The sequence below is a fragment of the Empidonax traillii genome, unplaced genomic scaffold (genome assembly GCF_003031625.1).
Source record: "Empidonax traillii isolate 1590-97213 ecotype Southwest subspecies unplaced genomic scaffold, ASM303162v1 scaffold756:size664756, whole genome shotgun sequence".
Lineage (NCBI taxonomy): Eukaryota > Metazoa > Chordata > Aves > Passeriformes > Tyrannidae > Empidonax > Empidonax traillii.
Genome location: NW_020955949.1, coordinates 1 through 15,265, shown reverse-complemented (window position 1 = coordinate 15,265; position 15,265 = coordinate 1). Strand labels below are relative to the sequence as shown.

Below are 15,265 nucleotides of genomic sequence, written 5' to 3'. Positions count from 1 at the left end.
TTCCATCCCAAGCCTTGTTTTATTCATGGTTGACTTTTCACAGGTTCCAGCTCTGTCAGTATCTCAGGAGTCCCTTCCCCAGTATCCAACTCTTCCCAGACTTCAGAAGAGGAGCCTGAAGGTCTCATTTAGGGCTGAGAATCACCTCAGACTGGCAAGTGTGTAAGGCTGCAATTCCTGAAGTACACATGAAGATATAGCTGGTGATATTCACAGTCATGTTACCACATCCCATTCCTCAGTTTTTCATCAAGCTCAGGATGTACACAAACGTCAGCTCCTCTGGAAATCCAAATGTGTAATGAGCTAGGACATGGCCTTAACAAATAGGTAAAAATAGCATCTTTAGCACAGATGTCTCCACGGTAAAGACAGCTTCTTGTATTCTTTTAGTTATTACTCCCAATTTCTGACAGCAAGTATGTTTGGTCACACTGTAGGTAAGAAAGAACCACTCCATTGTAACCACTCCACAAGTAACTATTTTAGAAAGACAATTTGACCATGTATTGACAGACAGGGTGTAGGCTGGGAATAATGTCTTTTCAAAAACTTGCCTGGAGAAAGCAGCAATTCTACTTGGCCAATGAACTGAAGTTCCAGTAGGAACGGAGTGTTTCTATTTCTGATGTCTTTGAGAAATTCCAGTAACTAGTACTGTTAAAGCATTGAGAATTGCACAGGCAGTAGAGCTGATGCATAGTCATGGCACATGTTTCAAAATTATAATGAGGCTTTTATGACTTGAAAAGAGATTTTTACAAGGAAACTGAAAATATCCACCCAAACCAGTTTTAGAAGTTACTTTCCCTCAGTAAATTTCTAGTTTGCATTTTTCATTCTGGGGAACGTTTGCATTAAAAGCTCTCTAACAGACACGACTTAATCCTGCAATTAAATGCAAAATCGTGCTTGCAACAACAGTCTGTTCTTATGGGAAAGAAAGTGGATTTGTGACATTTATTGTGAGCTCACTGTATAAGTGAATAGGAAAGGGAACAAGGGAAAGTGAGCAAAATGTCTATTTATACAAGAAACATTTGATCCTAATTTAGAAAAAAATAGTAAGAGAAGTTACTTTATAAAATAACTTTATCCCCTTTGATCTGCCATTGAGTAAGTAGTACTCTGGGCTTCTCTATTACAACAGCATCACTGGGTTATGTGTCTTTCAGCTAAAATCAACAGGAGCTTTGTTTCTGTCTTCATAGAGAGCAAGATGAAGTGTTCCCACCAATTCCCTGACCTCCCCAAAATCTTGTACCCGTGAAAATTTAATAACAATGTTCAGAAATGAGCCCCTGATGACTGAACTTTACACAGAATTATGATTTGAAGAATCTACATGTCGTAAACTGTGCAGCTTTTTTTTTTTTTTTTTTTTAATGTAGTGTTTCAAATCTATTCAGGCAGCTGCCAACAGATGGTTGCTTTTGCACTGCTACTTTCGTTTCTACCACCTTTTTGCTGGTCTAGGCACCCTTCAGGTGGATTCTGAGATCTTCTTCTGTGAACAAAACTACTCCCATTAATCTTTAGGAAAACTGGACTCTCAGTCCAGAGCTGCAACAAGACAAGCAGACACTTTTAAAAACTTTACTAATTTTGAGCACCCTGAGCTTATAGATGAGGGCCAAATTTTTCACCATCACAGGAAATCAGCGAATTTGGCAAATCCGAGGAGTTTAGCCCCGTATCATTCTCCACCAACAAGCAACAGTGAGCACTCTGGGACAGGGTAGGGGTACAGATGGAGTCTTGATATGTTCTCAAAAGTTTATGTAAGCAACAATTCACAAACTTCCAGCTTTAAAGCTTGCATTCATTTAATCTTGTTTAATATTCTTACCCTACGTGAACTTTGAGTACTCCTTTTTTAGTTGCAGAACTCCTTCAAAATAACCACTGCCGGGGCTGACCAAGCATCTTTTAAGATAACATACTCCCACCTAGCGGCTCTCTTACAGTCAGGAAAACGCATCATCTCCAGCAAATAGAGACGTTCACTGTGGAACTCACATTAACAGAACAAGCCAGGTATTTACTAAGTCGGTGTAACTGCTTAGGTTTACAAATTATGATTTTGAATTCCTGTTTCACTGTGGTAACATCTAACCAGAAAGCAGGAAGGAACAGTTAAGCTGCGTAACACTGATTTTGTATATATACAGTTGACCACAATGTAGTTTAGCTTTTCACCGCAGTTTTGGTTGTGTCACTAGACTTCGTAGGAAAGACAATAGCTAGATACAGAAAAGCATTAAAAACCATTCTGTTAGGTGTAGTAATGAACACCATAAGAAACCTCAAAGAGAAATCATGGGATTCTGTGTGTGTACAAGACACAAATATATAAAAATACAGATGTATATGCATAAATGAAACACACAAAACTACAGGTAACATTGCTTCAGACTTTCCTAATTGTGTCTCTGAGCAAATCACTATATCCTTAAAGCCTCAGGACAAATATAAAGAAAATTACATTGAAGCATTGTAAATTGTTCAGCTATAATTGGCATTGAGAGTCCAGAGTTTCCTGATTTAAAAGCTAGTTAGCGGCTTACAGCAGCTGGATTACAAATTAAGAGGATGTGAGCCTGATACATTGATGCCTTTTAGGATTCTCCGAATAAGCAGGAATTCAAAGCCAAGTATGAACAACCTAAAAAAAAGAGTGGACTCTCTCCACTTTTCAAACTACTCAAAAGGTAATTTAGATATCTAAATCTAGGAAAAGTAAAATGAAATCTTTTTCTCTACTGTTGCACTCAATTTATTTCCAGAATTATTAAATATTCAAAAGATAATGTGATATAAAAGTATTTAGCCTCCCTGATAAACTTCCATTTAATATCTAGGTCAGATCAGTTATAACCAGACTTTACAGACTGATATCTGATTTTTCTGACTGGTTTGGTTCCAATGCTGAGACATGCTCTAAGACTTTCACAGAAACTAACACAAATTCAAGTATTTTTTGGCAATATTTGCAGAGAAATAAAAAACTGAGCAGTGACTCAGTGAAGACTGAAGATCTTTCCAAACCTCCCAGTGAGGACTGAGACACCAGTGGTGTGACAAAGGAAGCCTGCTCTGTAGTTCTTTGTGCTCCACATACTTGTGTAAAGAAAACTCTGGTTTCAAGGTTGTTAGGGCAGTAGCCATTTTCTCACCAATCCTCTTTAATTTCTACTGCAGAGAGGTGAGGAGGATATACCTCTGCTTCAGAATGCATTTAAAACATCTGCCTAAAAAGCAGACTGGAAAGCATTCTGTCATGGTGGAGCATCAAAAGACCTCAGAGCTGTAGGATTCTCAATCTTCCTTGGCCCTTCCCTCCTTCCTGTCCTTTCCTCACTTCTGTTTCCTGACATTCACCTCTTTGTCCACCAACCCTTGGTGGTGTTACTTTTTCCAGCAGTTTCCACCTGCTCCTTCCCTTTGGGAGTTAGCTGTATTGCCAGAAAACTGCCATTTTGCTCAGTGGTAAAAGGTATGGCTTTGTTGTGAAGGGTTTTCAGAGGGAGCAGAAAGCAATAGTTCTGGAGGTCATGGGGGAAAAAAACAAGAAAAGAGATCTTATACACTTTGTTAATGCACATTTTACATCATTTTGCACTTGGCAATATTGGCTTAAAATTGGTTTGATTCAATTTACATCAGTGCAATTGTTCCTATTCATACTCATTGAACTGAAGACAGAACATCCTTCAGGATACATTTTTTCATATTCATTGCATATCTGCATGTTAAAAACATGTGGCATGTGTCTCTCAAAGTGGTTTACAAAATAATGGAATTCTGTATGATGTTTTCTCTACAATTAATACTCTGTTCCCCCAAAATGCTTATTCCAGCAATATCAGATCTCGTAATTTTATAATTAAAAAATATTTCAGCTCTTTAAGGCAGAAAGCTGAATGAGAGCAAACTGCACCTCTCAAGAAAAAAGACCCTTCAGGCACTAGGAGGCTGGGATCCTCCTAACAAACAAGCACTGCAGTACTTGATAAAATGAAACCCAAAATAAAATGGATTGATTGACTGAAATGAAGTCTTTCCAGACAGCTTACTATAATTAGATTTACAATCATATTATGTCTAGAGACCTTTGTCTAAACTTCAAAGGATGTCTGCTTCCTTTTAAAGTATTTCTACTACCTACATATCAAACCTGTCAGAGTGCAGAGAAATACTACATGCCCTCTTTTCCTGCTCCAGGCCATAGTAAAATTTACACTGATAAAAAAAAAAAAAGCTAATGCTTCTACTAAAGTAAATTATAACTGCAGTAATAGCCCACTCCAGGAATATATATGCTGGGGCTTGCTAGCATTCCAATAAAACAGAAGTTAAACATCAAGGACTTCTATGTTACATCTACCTAAAATAACTTAGAAGGAAAAGCACTGTCTGGTGCAGTGCTATAAAATAAGACGCATAAGAAAAAGACCTCTTTCACATTTTCAAATCTAGCCAAAGGAATATGTGCCATAATTTTGGCAGGACTCTGCCCCCATTCCTCATCCATTAGATTTGTGAGAGTTTCAACTAGACATTAGTGAGGAAACTAACTCAGTGGTAATAGTTTAAAGCTTTAGGGCAAATAGTATATTATTCGCAGTTTAAAGTAATTTTCTAACCAGAACTGGTGCCAAGTGCTTTTTGGTAAATCATGCTGTAATTCTTGTAAAATAATCCTAAAATAAGTTTCTGTTTATCAGGTTTAAAGCTGAACAGCTATGTACTAAGGTACTGATTCAATAAAGCAATAAGAAACTAAATACCGCGATTCAGTAAAGCAATAAAAAATTAAATACCAAAACATTGTTTGGGGCCTGGTCTTCTTTCCTATCCTTTAGTAAAAGTTCATTAAAACAAGTGAGTTAAAGCTTTGAAGTGTGTAAAATCTCTTCTGAAGAGATGAAAATTATCTAATATACTGCTTGATTTAATAAAAAATATTGCATCACCCTGTAAATCTTGTCTTATTAGAAAAAAAGATACAAATATTCAGCTCAGACTTTATTATGGGTCACAGCAAAATCCAAGAAAAATACAGGATAGAAACAGTTGTTCTTAGTAAAACCTAATTATATTGAACAGTCAGACTGTCAGAGAAGAAAAGCAGCCAGCACCTGTGGGCAAGGGTGTACTGAGAACTCCAATACCCAATTACCACATGGGGGGCAGAGGAAGAAAAGGATCATTAATTTCTTCTAGAAAGGCAGGGGTCACCAAGCAAACCAAATGTGTTTGGTTCCTGTAGTTCCCATGTCTGTCTTTGATGCTTAATAAGAGGTAATAAACATTGAATACTTTTTGATTATTTTTATATTCTCTTTTATTCATGCTATAAAGTGAAAACCCTGCTTGCAAATCTGTATGTTTTCCTTGAGACTGTCTGCTGGAGCAACAGAGTCATTGTACTCCAGAAATGGCTGTACATGCAACATATCCACTAAGATGCCACTTACATGACATACAAAGAAAATGCTGAGAAGTTGTGGGTTTGGGTGGTTTTTTTTTTTTTTTTTTTAATGTAAAAGAGATTGCCTGCATTCTTTCAGTATTTCCCACCAGCAATACCAAGTGAGACACCTGGAGTTTTCTGCCAGGGAGTGAGCAGTCTCCAAGGTAACAGGGACACACAGCTGCAGTCAAAATGTCACAAACTTAATTTGATGTAATATACCCAAAATTAATTCCCGTGAAAGGCTTTGTGGCTGATTTGGACAGGGGTGTGTGGGGGGGGGTGGGAAGGTAGGTGGGAAGCAGACACCTGAATGAAAAGGTGGTGACATTTAATCTTGTTTTGATAACAGCAACTTGAAGTACTCGCTAACTAATCCCACACTCCTTATTAGCCCTGGTACGTTTGATGTGTGCTTACTCAAGTGAGCCCTAAGGAGTTGTGATGGGAGTTCAGGATCAGTGCCAGAACTGCAGGGCCTCTGATCCAACTTGCTTTGTAAGTGTCTGTAGTTGTTGTGAAGTTCATGGGGTTCATTTCCAAAAGACTGAAATATTAACTAAGCCAGCAGAGATTGAAAATAGACGTATCTTCTCCCAGGCAGCCAGTGATAGGACAAGAGTACATGGAATCACAGAATATGCTGAGCTGAAAGGGACCCATGAGGATCGAGTCCACCCCTCAGCTCTGCACAGGACCATCCCCAAGAATCACACCATGTGTCTGAGAGCATTGTCCAAACGCTTCTAGAACTGTCAGGCTTGATGCTGTGACCACTTCCCTGGCGGAGCCTGTTCCAGAGCCCAACCACCCTCTGGGTGAAGAACCTTTTCACAGCATCCCAACCTAAACCTCCCCTGACACAACTTCAGGCCATTCCCTAAACTGCAGCAGGGGAGGTTTACGTTGGACATGGGGAGGAATTTCTTCACGGAAAGGGGGATTAGACACTGAACTGGGCTGCCCAGGGAGGTGGTACAGTCGCTGTCCCAGGGAGTACTTAAGGGAAGACTGGATGTGGCACTCAGTGCCCTGGTCTGGTTGGCCATGGAGTGTTTGGTCCTAAGTTGGACTCGATGATCTGAGAGGTCTTTTCCAACATAACTGATTCCGTGATATTTCACTTAGATTTTACTCGTCAACACAGACCTGTGCAACACTAAACGCTCTCTAGAGCACCAGATGTGCTCAAGACAACATCCTAAAGGGCCCAAACACACCTTTTCATAGCAGACGTAAGCGAAAGGACGCAAAAAAAAAATTACCAGCCGAATTCTGAAAAAGCGAGCGGTGCCCTTTAGCAGCTGACACTCCCTTTGGAACGGAGGGAAAGATTAGGGATGGGGACCGGGATTGGGAGGGGTCAACAACGGGAGTGCTGACGGAGCGCCGCGTGCGCGCCCTCACGGCGGGCGGGGGGGGGGGGGGGGGGGGGGCAGCGCGCGCCACCCCAACGGCCGCAGAGGGTGCAGCGCACGCGCCAACCGAACCACCCTCGGCCCAACCGTCGCCGCTTTTTCAAAAGCGCCCGCGTGCCGGGCACGTTTCCCTCGCCGCGATTGGCCGGCGCCGCCCGTCGATCGCGCCTGTGCCCGCCCCCCGCGCCCGCCGATTGGCCGGGCGGGTCCGAGCGAGGGAAAGCTGTGGGTGCGGGCCGGGCGCGTGAGGCGCTGGGTGCGGGGTCTGTCACCGTCGCCGCCACCGCCCAGGCGAGCGGAGGGGACGCGGAGCGTCCTGCAGTGTGTCCTGCGGTGTGTCCGCCGTCCCGGGCAGCGCTGTGTGGTGTGCGGCTCCCGGCGGGACAGCGGGCGGTCATGCCGTGGCCTCGTCTCCCCGGGGATAGCGGTGGGTTCAGGTCCTTGCCGCGCCGTGGGGAGAGGCGGAGGCAGCGCGGTGAGGGACGAGGCGCAGTGGAGAAGGGGCCTCGACGTGCGAGGCGGCGGGAGGAGCGCTGGGGGATTCCGGGGATGTTGGGCTTGTCTCCCCTCGCTGCCCCACGTACTGCCGTGCCTCCTGGCGTGGCGTCGGTGCCCTCGGGCCTGCCCGAGGTCGGTTCGCCTGCTCCATGGGCCTGCTGTAGCTCCTCAGGGCCTCTTCGCACCAGCATGCGTCAGCTCCCTCCATTCCAGTCTGGTGTCCCCTCGCTGTTCGTGCAGAGAACGGCGTTTCTGCACACTTGTTTGAACTCCCCGAGACAAAGGGAAAATCAGTTTGCCTCTCTCTTGCTCCAACTCCGTTGTTATTTCCAGACCTTGTTAGGCCTGAAGCTGCCAAAAGATTTCCTAATTATGGAATCTCTGTGCAGGTGGTAGGCTGTGAAAAAAGCCTGATTCACTTGCTTAAATGAGATGGGACATCTTGTGGCAGGTAGTAGTCATGCTGTTACTGCTGTTTCCTGCTGGGGAGTTTTTTGTGCTCTTACCTGCTTCCTTTCTGGAATCTGATTTTGATGGAGCCAAGAGTTGTTCAGGGTTTGGCTTTTCTAACGTCTGGTGACAGATGTCATATAAACTTCTCCAGAGTGGTTGCTTGTATGGGTTCCTGCCCCAAAATGAATACCAGCTTTTTAGAAAAGACAAAGTAGATCTATTTCCACCAAAAGCCTTTTTTTTCTAGGGTGGGAAAAATCACAGTTCTCTTTATTCCCATTCTGATGAAGGGATTTCTGGAGTCTGTTATAATGTCATAAGAAGGCTGTTGAGGAAAGGATTCACTGAAGAACAGTTATTACTTTGATTCAAAGCACATTTGAAATGACAAAGCTGGGTGATGACAGAGGCCACTTCTGGACAGTAATACTGCATAACATGCATAAATATGGCAGGGTAACAGGCAGTTCATCACTTCATAAATCTGGTGTATAATATTTTAAAAACTTCAATTTTTGCAAAATCATTTTAATTTGAGATACTGGGGTCATTTTCAGTGGAACTTGTAAGTGGAAGATAAAAGCAGTAGCAACCATAGGTGTGGTTAATGTTTTGTCTATGGAGGCAAAAGCTTGCTTAGACTGACTAGCAGTCATCTGACACCCACCTAAGGGTGGGTGGGATAGCATTTTGTATATTAGCTACTAATATTTTACCGTTTTAATTGGCTTTATTTTTACTAGCTCTTGTTTCTGCTAGTGGTAGGGGGTTAAATAGCTATTAGGTAAAATAAATAATCTTTCTAGATAATTTCATTTGGATAATCGACCTCAGGGTATTAACTTGAAAGTTAATTTTTTTAGGGGCTTAACAAGTAAAGTTGGTAATTACCAAATGTTGTGGTTGTTTCCCATCACCTGAATGACAGAAACCTAAAGCTATTTTGTGAGATCTTGACATACCAGAGAAATAATGGATAGAGCAGCAGCGACCATATTGATAAACTTGTTTAGTTTTTGGAATTGTGAAAATGGATAAAGCCATGAAAATAGAGACCCCAGTGGTGGGATTATTTCAAACTCTTAGTTTTGCAAGAGAGTTCTGCCTAATTTTATTATCTATTGGTATTAATTAATTTACTTTTGTTCATTAATTCTTTATGTTAATAGGGCATGTGTTTCTTCAGTATTTTTGTACTAAAATACAGTTTTGAAATAATTGTTATTTTTATGGAATGTATTAATAAGAAAATGGATCTTGTCACTCCGAGTAGTTTATCTCTAATACAACTATGATAACATAGTTGATGGAAGAATTCATTCTTCTACTTAAGGGCAGCATTTAAAAGTAGCTATGACGCTTACATTGTGATACTTGTGAGAGTTGTAATATAGAATATATAGTTGCTGGTTAAAGTTCAAGATTGTCACAGCTACAGAACAATGTCTGAAAGCAAATACCTAAGATTATAGTGGCTGGATTTAGGATTGAAGCCTTATGCTAAACAAAGTAACAGTAAATAAAGCAGGTATAGCCTAAATTGTTTTTCTGTGCTTTGGTAGCTTCTGTGTGCATATAACAACTTAGCATTAGCTGAATTGGAATGTCTGCAATGTTCTGTTGAAGCTGTTGCAGATATGCACGAAGAAAATAAAACTGCGGCAAATGGATGTGGCAAAATCCGAAGTGGTGCTCAGAATGGGGCCGCTTTACTTGCCCTGATGGAGAAGACTGGATACAGCATGGTTCAACAAAATGGACAAAGAAAATTTGGTGGTCCTCCACCAGGTAAGCATTTCTTTATGAAATTTACTTTCTGTAACGAGAGCTGTACTAAATCGGACTGAAAATTTGTGTAGCCTCATGTTGCATATCTTGACAGTGACTAGTAGCAGAAGCTTAAGGAAACAGTGTAAGAAACACATGTGCAGGGTCCTGATACGCTTTACAGTTTAGAGCAGTTCAAGATCTCTTGAGCTAGACTATGTTGAATGTTTCCTTTTTGGTGGATTTAAGAAGTCACAGCTTTAAAAGCAGGTGAAGTGGGCAGGTAGCGGAACAAATGTGGAGCTGAAAATGCTGAACATGTTCCATATGACTGACAACACTCTTGAAAGTGTTTAGTGGCACAGAAGGGAAAAACAAGTTGGTGATGGAAGCATAACCTACTTTATTTCTTGTCTTACCCCTTACCACTTGCATTGGCCAAAGCATTTTTTTTGGAAATCTGTGCTCTGAGAGAGCACCAGTGAAGGTAATCTAACTCATTTTGTTTTCAGACTATGAAGCATTTCTTTTATTTTGAATAATTTTTGCAGCGTCTTTGTTGGCATAAGCAATGTACGGGAATTTTGCTATTGCCATCAATCCTGGTTATATGAAATAAAATACAGTAAGTCTTCTTTTTGAATCAGATTGTGCACTTAAACAGAAGGCAGAAAAGTTGTTTGTGCTGCTCTTTCAGTTCATTCTCACCTGTGGCCTGTGATCCTGTGTCTTTATAAGTCGTGCTCATAAGCATGAACTGTATTACTTATTGCTATGTGTAGTTTAAGACATGGCTGCATCAAAATTATTTCTCTCTGAAAGTTTTTACCTCCTAAGATTTTCAATGTACTTTTACTTAGCCTATATAAAGTAGCAAAAGGAAGCCTACTGAAACCATTTTGAAACTGGCACTGGGAAAAGAACTGCAGGGCAATGCTACCTGTTTCCTGAAGGTTCAGCCTGATTTTAAATTATTTATACATTTTTCACATTATAATTATGACTTTTAATTAGAACATTAGACAGTATTACGTGTATTTGTTTAGCGAAGCAACTTTTATTAGCCTGTTAAACTTTTCTGAAACTAGATGTGCTTAAGAAGGCATCTCTTCCATAAATCTGCTCATTGACATTACTTATATATCTCTCCTTAAAATCTTCATGTATTTTCATACTTGCTTAGGTTGGATATTGCCCTAAGTTACTATAAATGGTTCTAGGCCAGATGAGACTTGAATGTTTGAGGCGGCTTGTAAGAAACTACAATAACCTTGTAAATTAAGAGCTTTGCTGTGAATTTTGCCTGTTTAAGATGTGGTTTCTATAAGCTTGTGTTGCTGCCAAAGGGTAGTCTCAATGTCAACTCTGTTTTCATCAGATCTGCCTGAAAATTTTCCTAAAGAATTACAGGTTTTATTCCACCTGGCAGCAGCACACTTCTTGTTCAGTTTATGCTGCTTGTGGAAAATGTATCTGTGGAGTGTTAAAAAAAAAAAAAAAAAAAAAAAAAGACAAAAGTGATTTTTCATTGTTTTGTTTGGGTCCATTGCTTAGATGGCAGCAGACATAATGATGTCATTAGGTGTATAAATAATTAGAATTACATAGAAGTTTAAGATGGCATGGATCTCACTAACAGTGGGAGGATTATGACTGTAATGTTGATTGAAGTTTAATTACTTGAACTGTTGCAAAAATAGGAGTCCCGTTTTCTGTCATCCAGTGATGAATCAAGTACGCAGTCAGAGAAACACTCTGATCAACTACTTGAGGATTGCTTAGTGTACAGTTAGTGTACAGTTTATAGATAAAAAATTCTTCTGTGAGAAGGCAAAATTTTCCCAATTTTGTTAATTTTTCTTTTTCATGAGTAAATTACTGGCCTTTGACAATACTTAAGGAATAAGTGTTAATTACAAAATCATCAAAATATAATTTATTCAGAACTTCAAAGTAAGTTATTTAATTACCTTCTTGTTTTAACTTGCCATCAGCAATTATTTTTTCACCTTGCCTCCTTTTGCTTTGTAATTTCTTGCGAGTACTTACTGAGTTTTGTGTTTTTTGGTGTGGGTTTTGTTTTTTTGTTTTTTTGGTTTTTTTTTGCCATCTTTGTACCTCTTGCTTTTTTTCCTGTGGAGAACCTTTCCTGTCAAAAGCTTTAGAAAAAGCTGTTAGTTAGTATTTGACTTTGTCTGCCTTTGAACCTTCTAACTGATTTGTTTGTCTAACTTAAAAAAAAAAAAAAAGAAATCTAAACAAAATTTTTAAGATAATTTTTTTTTATTATTTTGGGAAAATGGAGTACTGTCATTTTACAGACCATGGCTCCATATTTTAAAATTCGCAAATGTGTTTTTACATTATCTGTTGAACATATCCTTTAGCATATATGACAGAGATACAAAAGCGTGTATGAATTGGCTTAAGGACAGAGGCTTGGATATTCTCATAGTTTTCAGATGTCAGCGTGAGACTGACTTTTCTGTGGATTTTTAAAATTATTTCCTTTTTTCTTACACTTCAGCATGTGAAAACTGTGGTCTGTTTTTAGAGGATAAGTCTTTTTGGCTATTGAGGAAAGGATGGCTCCATATCCTAACTTCTTTAAGGAATCCTATTTTATTGGATTTTATTGGTGGGAGCAAAATGTTTGGAGTTTTTGCATGATGTTAAGGAAGAAAAAAAGTGCTGTGCTTGGGATCCTTACCAAAATTTCTAAAAATATGGACAAGAAAGGCAGAGAAACTTTGTTCAACTTTAAAACGTTGTAGAAAATACAACTGAAGCTCTTTCTCAGTTATTTCTGTCAGTTTCATTAATAATAAAAACGATTGAAAGATAGACTCTTAGTAAACCTGTCAGTGTTTTAAATAATGCTGGGTTCACTGTGTTGTCACACGGACTCCATTGGGAAAAAAACCCAGAAGATGGAATTCAAAGAAATACACATTGTGGGCTTCTGGCGTTTTTTTATTTAAATATAATAAAAGTAAGAATTAATGGATTAAAATGTGCTAGTTTTCAGTTGAGTTTAAAAGTAAATAAATGACTCCCACCTTCAAATTGGGTATGGGGGAAGTGTACTTATCTGGCATTTATATTAAGATTGCTGTTGGACAATTTATTTTAAGGTTGGGAAGGTCCTCCACCGCCTCGTGGATGTGAAGTTTTTGTGGGTAAGATTCCTCGTGATATGTATGAAGATGAATTAGTTCCTGTTTTTGAGAGAGCTGGGAAGATCTATGAGCTCAGACTGATGATGGAATTCAGTGGTGAGAATCGAGGCTATGCTTTTGTGATGTACACCACTAAAGAGGAAGCCCAGCTAGCCATCAAGATTCTTAATAATTATGAAATTCGTCCAGGGAAGTTTATTGGTGTCTGCGTAAGCTTGGACAACTGCAGGCTATTTATTGGAGCAATTCCCAAAGATAAGAAGAAAGAAGAAATACTGAATGAAATGAAGAAAGTTACAGAAGGAGTGGTGGATGTCATTGTTTATCCAAATGCCACTGACAAAACTAAAAATCGTGGCTTTGCTTTTGTAGAATATGAATCCCACAGAGCAGCTGCCATGGCTAGAAGACGACTTATCCCAGGTAAAACTGTTTGGAACTCAACTGAGATTTTGTGGGGAGTATCTGTCTCCTGATTGTGGGGAGCGAAATGGTGGATCATCCCTGTTTTCCATTCTTTTGGGGTTTTCAGAATTAAGAAACTGCAGTAGTGCCTTTTGGCTAAGGAGGATTTTTTTTTTCTTACTGCGTGGGCAAGTCTTCTGTTAACTGCTGAAAGAGTGTTAGGAAGAAATGTTATTGAAGAATTACATAGTAAATGTATTATATATATGCAAACATATAATATGCAATATATAGTATGTAGTATATGCAATAGGTAATAATAAAATATAACAGTATAACACACAGAATTACATGTAGAATGCATATGTATATATAATTTTATATATATAAATATGCAAAGTAGTGGGAGAAATACCTCCAGATCACTGAATATAAAGCAAACTAGTTGTGTGATATGCAAAATGATGGGTTGACATGAGTAACAAAGTGGGTTTGCTTTGGATTTTTCTTTTCTTTTTTTTTTTTTTTTTAGTTTATGTTCTGGTATCTGCTGTAAGATCGCATCTGCCTGTGCTACTGATATGCATTTAGATTACTTTTTTAGGTGTTGACCATACTTTTTAAAGTGGTAATATTATTGAAGAGGCTGTGTTTACTAGCTAGTAAAATACACTACTTTTGGTCTCCTTATGTATGTGTGAATATGCATGTCACAAAGTCTTTGCTTTGACAGCTTATGGTGCTTAATGAGCCCAAAGGGTACAGATAGAACGCTTAGCATTTTTGAAGAGTCTCATTAACAATTCCAAGTTGCTTAAGCAGATGCAGGCAACAAAACCCAGTTTCATGTGGTGTGCATCATGTTTGCTTTTTGTAGAGGTAGTTGATAAGAATGATTGTGTTTTCCTTTACATGTTTCTTATTTACATAATGCTTCTTCGCTGTAGGGACGTTCCAGCCCTGGGGTCATACTATTCAAGTAGACTGGGCAGATCCTGAGAAAGTAGTTGATGAAGAAACTATGCAGAGAGTCAAAGTATTGTATGTAAGAAATTTAATGATATCTACTACAGAGGACAAAATTAAAGCTGAATTCAACAAGTTCAAGCCAGGAGTAGTTGAACGTGTGAAGAAGTTGAGAGACTATGCTTTTGTTCATTTTTTCCACCGGGAAGATGCAGTTGCTGCTATGTCTGTAATGAATGGAAAGTGCATTGATGGAGCCAGTATTGAGGTAACACTGGCAAAGCCAGTTAACAAAGAAAGTTCTTGGAAGCAACATTTTAATGGTCAGATAGGTCCCAGTTCTGAAAATCTCTTAGGGTTTCCCAACAAAGAAGATGGCACTCAAAAATCCGTGGCAAAACCAGCAAGTCTTTCAGTTCGTCTTAATGGCCAGCACAGTCCAGGCTCCCCTGAAGTTGAAAGAAGTACATACCCCTTTTTTCCAGGAATAAAGCTTACTCCAATTAGCATGTATTCTTTAAAGCTGAATCACTTCAGTTCTGCAGTAATGCATCTGGATTATTTTTGTCATAAAAATAGCTGGGCACCACCAGAGTACTGCTTGTATTCAACAACAAGTCAGGATGGGAAAATACTCTTGGTGTACAGGGTGCTTATTTCTAGTATTGCAGATGATTCCCAGAGTTATTTCATGCCAGAAAAACTCTGTACAACGGTAGAAGATGCAAAGGAATTGGCAGCACAGTTCACACTTTTACATCTAGGTAAGCATTAACAGTTTTGATTAGTTATGAAGAACTGAAGCTGTTACTTTGAAGTTGTTCTTATCTTGCCATGTGTGTATTTTCATGTAAAGCGTAAGCTAGTCTGCAGAAGCATTGGTTCTAGGATCAGTTGAGTCTGGACTATCAGATGAGAGCACTGAAGAAACACCGTGTAAAGATCTAAACAGTCCAGTGCCAGGGTCATTTTTGCTTACGTATATCTACTGTGATGATGTTTAAGGAAAAACTAGATAACATATAAGTGACTTGAGTCATCTGGGTGATAATTATGGTGCTGAAAATTTATTTGAAAGGCTGTGTTTTACCATCTTCGTTTGT

General features: G+C 39.4%; 1 protein-coding gene and 1 long non-coding RNA gene across 2 annotated transcripts; one reads left to right on the top strand and one right to left on the bottom strand.

Annotated features, from left to right (window-relative positions):
- Positions 1-6,817, bottom strand: LOC114066331. The gene is made up of 2 exons (XR_003573162.1): positions 6,742-6,817; positions 1-282 (listed from the first exon to the last, which is right to left on the bottom strand). It is a non-coding gene; the product is annotated as an uncharacterized LOC114066331 (long non-coding RNA).
- Positions 6,818-7,190: 373 nt separating this feature from the next.
- On the top strand, positions 7,191-14,976 carry RBM46 (RNA binding motif protein 46). The gene is made up of 4 exons (XM_027900938.1): positions 7,191-7,321; positions 9,472-9,633; positions 12,747-13,214; positions 14,144-14,976. The coding sequence occupies exons 1-4, from the start codon at positions 7,291-7,293 to the stop codon at positions 14,935-14,937; spliced, it is 1,455 nt and encodes a 484-aa protein (XP_027756739.1). The 5' UTR covers positions 7,191-7,290; the 3' UTR covers positions 14,938-14,976.
- Positions 14,977-15,265: the final 289 nt, after the last annotated feature.

Coding starts and splice junctions, on each gene's coding strand:
- RBM46 (XM_027900938.1), top strand. CDS start 7,291: ATGCCGTGGCCTCGTCTCCCCGGGGATAGCG. Junction 9,634..12,746: donor ATTTGGTGGTCCTCCACCAG/GTAAGCATTTCT, acceptor ATTTATTTTAAG/GTTGGGAAGGTCCTCCACCG. Junction 13,215..14,143: donor TAGAAGACGACTTATCCCAG/GTAAAACTGTTT, acceptor TCTTCGCTGTAG/GGACGTTCCAGCCCTGGGGT.